Source organism: Sinocyclocheilus anshuiensis, unplaced genomic scaffold (assembly GCF_001515605.1).
Source record: "Sinocyclocheilus anshuiensis isolate Anshui unplaced genomic scaffold, SAMN03320099.WGS_v1.1 scaffold870, whole genome shotgun sequence".
NCBI classification, from domain to species: domain Eukaryota; kingdom Metazoa; phylum Chordata; class Actinopteri; order Cypriniformes; family Cyprinidae; genus Sinocyclocheilus; species Sinocyclocheilus anshuiensis.
Genome location: NW_015540842.1, coordinates 1838922 through 1844921, shown reverse-complemented (window position 1 = coordinate 1844921; position 6000 = coordinate 1838922). Strand labels below are relative to the sequence as shown.

The 6000-nt window shown below is 37.8% G+C and overlaps 1 protein-coding gene across 1 annotated transcript in view; it reads right to left on the bottom strand.

Annotated features, from left to right (window-relative positions):
• The window catches only part of plod2 (procollagen-lysine, 2-oxoglutarate 5-dioxygenase 2), a 49807-nt gene that overhangs the window by 22055 nt on the left and 21752 nt on the right, over positions 1-6000 (bottom strand). Inside the window, exons 5-7 of the mRNA XM_016484885.1 lie at positions 2217-2329; positions 1746-1809; positions 1288-1385 (exon numbers count right to left, since the gene is read on the bottom strand). Coding sequence (XP_016340371.1) covers positions 1288-1385; positions 1746-1809; positions 2217-2329 — 275 coding nt within the window. The remainder of the gene's footprint in view (positions 1-1287; positions 1386-1745; positions 1810-2216; positions 2330-6000) is intronic.

Here is a 6000-nt window from a genome sequence, read left to right as displayed (position 1 = left end):
ATTCCTGGAAGACAAGTCTGTATTCCTTCATAATTTGTTCACTGGCTGTTGGACACAGATTTTGGCAGGACAGCTGTGCACTCTTTTGTCATGCTGCTTTCGATTACAGGAATTTAGACTGTAATAGAAAGGAGGGGATCTTCAATTCAATCCAGCCTCAACCACATTAAAGATGGTATCCAGATGCTGTCTTTCTAATTCATCCCATGTTCATCCATGTTAGATAGTTTTAGATAATTTAACATTTATAGGTGGCTGCTAAGACTGACAACACCTTAGAGACGCAGGTCATGACCTCAAGTGCTGTGAGGTCAATTGGTTAAACATTACTGACAGAAAACAGGAGTTGTTCACTGATTCCAAATGAAGAGAAGCCATAAACCAATCCGCTGGCTTTGCATTCTGGTCATAAACTACTACTGTGTATCAAGCCTTGTTACTTTTATTGGACCTTGTTTGAGTATTTACGAGAACATCTGTATTCCCCAGGGCATGTTAAAGACCCTGGAGATCAGAGAAATCCTTCGGGATGGACACAAGGCAGCTTGAATGAATCATAGAGCATAAGGGTGAGCTCTGGGTGGATGATTATTCATTAGAAACAGCACAGATGGTTGCGTATTAGGAGAAGATGACTCCACACAGTGCTGTGTTTGTTTAATCTGTCACTGAGGTGCAGAAGGAAAAGCTCTGGGTCTGAGATTACATTATCACCCAGACATCCTGCTAAAATCTCAAACTCTACAGCTTAGCAAAGACAGCTGGGCAATGACTGCAAGATTTTTGGCTGAAGTACTGTCTAGTATTTAATCACAAACTACAGTCTGGGACATAATTTCAATAGTAACTCATGTTGTGTTCTAATGGAAAATACTATCAGTTTTGCGCAACATGAGGGAAGGTAGAAGGTTAAACTGAATAAACTGCAGAATGTACGACTTTGAATGCACAGACAATTTAGACGTACAAATATGTACGTTTTACTACTGACAAACATTTGTTTTACCTACAATATCTGTGACAATGATCAGACATACTTTTATTTGGATCAGTCCACTGAGTGCCACAGTTGAACCTACGTTCAACTGAAACCCCCATTAAACCTACATTCAGAGGACAACCAGCACCTCAATATCTATTAAAAGGTGTCCTAATAGAAAAATGCCTGAAGAAAGTTAACATACTGTAACCTCAAGTGCACAGAAAATGGCCGTTATTTTGATTCAGGTCAACTTTTTTTACACTGTCCCCATTTTTTACTGGCATGAAGAGAAAGAAGACATTTACCTTGGTGTTCACATTTCCATGGATAATGGCTGGCAGACTGTTGTAGACTGTGTTTCTCACTCGCACTCGCTCCGTTCCAAACTTTAGGAGAACTTCATCTAAATTCAAAAATAGATTTGTGCATTCTTAGATTCAGTACATCTGTCTTATTCTTTTAAGTGTTTAATTGTTCAGCAGGCAAAAAGTTTATGCCTGGGCCCTGAGACTAGACCTCTTCTCAACTATAGGCCACATGATTAGAGATGTTACTCGAGTCTGTAGCACAAAAGGAGATGAGTTACATTTATGGATTTATTCAAATCCCTATATGAGCAGTAGTATTAGTGAAGCCAAAACCAAAATTGTTACGATGCAAAATCTAAATCAAACCTTGATGTCCCTTTATTAATCAGCTATGCATGATGCAAAAATGAATTGTTTTTTTAGCAAGTTTTATACACCATCTTGGATTGACTCACCCATGGCTCCATTCAAATTCTGGAAAATCTCACACTTGTGTTCCAAGGTCATATTAAGTCTTTCCTAAAATAAAGAACAGAACACAGTGGAGTTTGTGTAAAAGTGACTGTGTGACCTTTGTGTAAACTGTTTATAGTTATGTATTTTTAACCAGTTTGTTTGCTTTGTTTGAGTGGTATGATACATTTGTAGGCGTTTTATAAGTGCATGTGGTCAAGTTACAAGCACATTTTATATTCTCATTCTATTCTCAAAAATGAAAATTCTGTCATCATTTACTCATCTTCACTTGTTCCAAACCTGTACGAGTTTCCTTCTTCTGTTGAGCACAAAATAAATTATTCTCCATTCTTCAGAATATCTTATTTTGTGCTCAACAGAAAAAAGACACTCATACAGGTATGGAACAACTTTAGAGTGAGTAAATGATGACAGAATTTTCATTTTTGGGTTTGGGTTTTTTCACTGACCCTCTGAAGTGGATCCACGTAGATCTTTGTGTAGAATAGCTGATCATCATCATTATCATGAAGGTCCCACTTGTTCACAATCCTCTGAATGTATGGAGCATACCCGATAAGGCCTGTGAAAGACATCGCAATGTGTTTTTTTTACAGGATGTGTGTTGTAAAAGAAAGTATAGGATGCAAAAGAATGTGTGAAGCATTGACATTATGGTATGCCTGGATACAATAGTTCCAATTTAAATTATGTCTCCTCTAAGAAGGTTAAATCTCACTTCCAATTCTGGTACGGTTCCTCAAACCCTCAAAACAGTGGGAGAAGTCTGGCAGAAGTATCTGACCGACAAGCAACAAGTGTTGTGTGGCCACGTCTAACCTCAGATGGCATAGACTTTCTACAAGATAGAGGACTGTAATCAGTAAAGGACCTCAGCTATGTGCTGGCTCTCTGTGTTTCTGTAGCAACCTGCGTACGGATTTCTCATCATTTTCCTGAAGCACTGACCACAGATGAAAATTGTAGGGCTTGGAGCCCTAGATACCATCATTTGGCAGGAATTAGGAGCTATGTTAGGTTACCACCCTAGACTATTACGTTTTTAACTCCTAATAACCTTTTCCTATAGCCTACATTCATAGGCTGATCTAAAAACCATCTTCAACACTGTTTCCAAAGGCTGTAGTAGGAATTCTGGACAGTGCCAATCTGTTCAGAAACACTATCACATCTCAAATGATTTTACTGGAAATCTAGAATTATCAGTAAAAAGCCAGAAGAAGATAAACAAGGCATCTTTTCAGGCAAGTATGATTCAAATGCTAATTAATTCGCTAAATGATTGGATCGTCGTAGTCTGAAGGCGGTCACCTCAGATGTGGTGACATGAATCTTGTTTTATTACAGTGCAATAAAGTAAATCCCTTGACATAATGCCCAGGTTCGAAAGCAATAGCTAAAGCCAGATGTAAGGCATTATGACATGTGGTTTTAATCTAGAATCCAGAATGTTTTTCCCACCGATCGAAACAACGCTACTGTCAACAAACTTGATTTTGGGCAAAGCAAGGGATGATCGTAAAGAGACGGGCCGTGCCGTGCAGTCATTCTTATTTCCACAAACACACTGATCCACATGACATCTCTGGTCCAACTGAAACAAAACAGTAGCCACCGCATCTACGGAGCAGCCGAAGGGATAAAACCAACCTTCAATTTTGAATGTACAGGCTATCGAACAGGAAGTCCAAAACAAACAAACTTGCCCTGTTAATGACATAGACTCGACGCCCTGACAGGACACTACACAAGACAAAGTGACCACCACAGTCAAAGCCGTAATTGGCCAGATTAAAATAGACGGGACCAGGACTTCAGAGTTTAGAGGAGCGATGACCACAGGGTTTTTGAGTAAAAGAGGGACTGACATTACTATTCTTCAACAGAGAGACTGGGTAAGATGGATGGATGCACACGTACACACTCAAATGAAAGCGCCATTCATGAAGACCCCTGAATGAATAGTGCACTATGCCTGGTGGCCCTCAGGAAATTCCACAGGGTGAGTGACCGCCGCTTGCCAGTTTACTCAGAAAACATTTTCTCTATCATATTGTAGCGATAATGAAATTCCGCTGTTTGCTCTCTAAAATCATCCTGCTTGCATTGTTCTAAATCCTAGCAGACAAAACAAACCCACACAGAAGCATCTGGTGCAAACTGCGCTATGATGATACAGCTAATATGGCAGCTGGCCATGACCTATCCCAGTGATATGCTGCCTGAGTCCAATTCGTAAAGAATGACCTCCCAAATGCAGGACCTGTGAAGAGCAGTGTTGGGGAAGCTACTCTGAATCTGTAGCTTGACCAGCTACAAGCTACTTGTACATTTGAAAAAGTAGCTAGCTAAACTACAAGTTACTGTCAAAAAGTAGCTAGCTACATTGAAACTACTTTCAATTTTTTTTTATTATTATTATTTTTTTTTACAATTAACATTACAAATAACTAAATAATTATTAATGAAGAATTATAATGAAGTTATAAGTAAAATATAATGAAGTTATAAGTAAAATATTTGGGGTTTAAAACAACATACTGTGATGCATTCATGATTTCAAAGAGTAGGGTGAATTCAGGATGATTTGGACATTTTTCCAAGCCATTTCAATGACAAAAAGTGTCCCAATCATTTGATTTTGTAAACTATTCGATACACACAATAATAAAATACTGTATAGTTAAATAGTTATTTTAGTTATATTAGTATATTGCTACAAACGTAACACCAATGTAAGAACAAAATGTATGCAATTTAAACTGGATACGGAGGAGTCATAAAATAAGCATGTTAAGCTCACAGCACATGCGGTATTTACTGACTGTGAGTGGAGACTTCAATCATCAGCTGCGCGCGTGAACACTGCGCTTTGCGTGAATCCCGCCGCAACCATCCTTTGCCAAATGATAAGCACACTACTATAGCGTGATTTTATATTCTGTTCGATTAGTGTTCATTACAAAACTGTGGGGGGGGGGCAGATTATATTATGACCGTTCATCATTGTAAAATAGACATTTGATCTAGAGTGCAATAAAGAAGAAAAAATAATCAGTTTAAAAAGGCTATTATTCACCTCCTGTATGTGCTTTAAGTCTTCGACGTAGACCGCATTTTAATCTTTGTTTTGCTTAAATTACAGTTGATTCATGTGAAATATCCACTCCTGTACATCCTTTGCAATATCATCAGACGATCTCTTGTCGGTGGAAATACTGTAAAGCCGCGCGTTGCATGATATCACAACAGATGGTGGTAATGAACAAATTTAGTTTGTGATCTAGTCAGAAGAAGACACTGCACTCCTTAAATGCATTACAGGCTCGTGACTCGTCAGAACGCAAAACGGAATGTAGCATTTGGTCGCACTACACAGCTATTTGCTGGAAAAAGTAGTTAGCTTCAGGAAAAGCTACACTGTTTTAAAAGTAGTGTCGCTACAGTAAAGCTACTGAAAAATGTAGTTAAGCTAGTAGCATCGCTACTTGTAGCTAGCTACTCCCCAACACAGGTGAAGAGCAAATAATACGTTTACAGACTAAACAAATTTACACATTAATTGTACACATTCTGACATACCACTGCCCTTAAACCAGATTCAGGTAGCATGTTATATACATTCTAACTGTTTAATTAACTTGCTCTAAATTGTCTTTAACTGTTGGTAAGGTAATGATGCATAAAAGCTAAAAACGTTTTGTTAATTTACATGAATGGTTTGTTTCGGTCTTTACAGTACATTTATAAAACGCAAAATGCATTTACAATTGAAAAACAAGCTAATGATAAAAATCCAATAACCAGGTCTAGTTTTAAAGTGAAAATGTAACCACAATGAATAAGCTACCAGACAAGTAAAGGTGTTTACATGTAAAATGAAATGTGTATGGCCTGTTATATGGAAATGTCTGTTTGATTTCACATCAAAACTGGTGAAAACCTGACAATTTAAAAACATCATGTAAATGCAGATTTGTCATATTTATCAGTATTTTTTGTAGCCTATTGCACATGCACACCCGTTCATCACAAACCTATGCCTTAAACACTTTATTCAAGTGAACATAAATGTTTCTAGCTTTCAAGAAAACTTGAAAGCTAGAAACCGTTTGGGGGTTTTTATGCATAATCAGTGTAAGATTGTGCATGTAAATGTTTTGATACAATATGTGAGCTGTGGAAATCCAATTGAACTGAACTGAATGAGATTAAATCTCAATAACACAATGG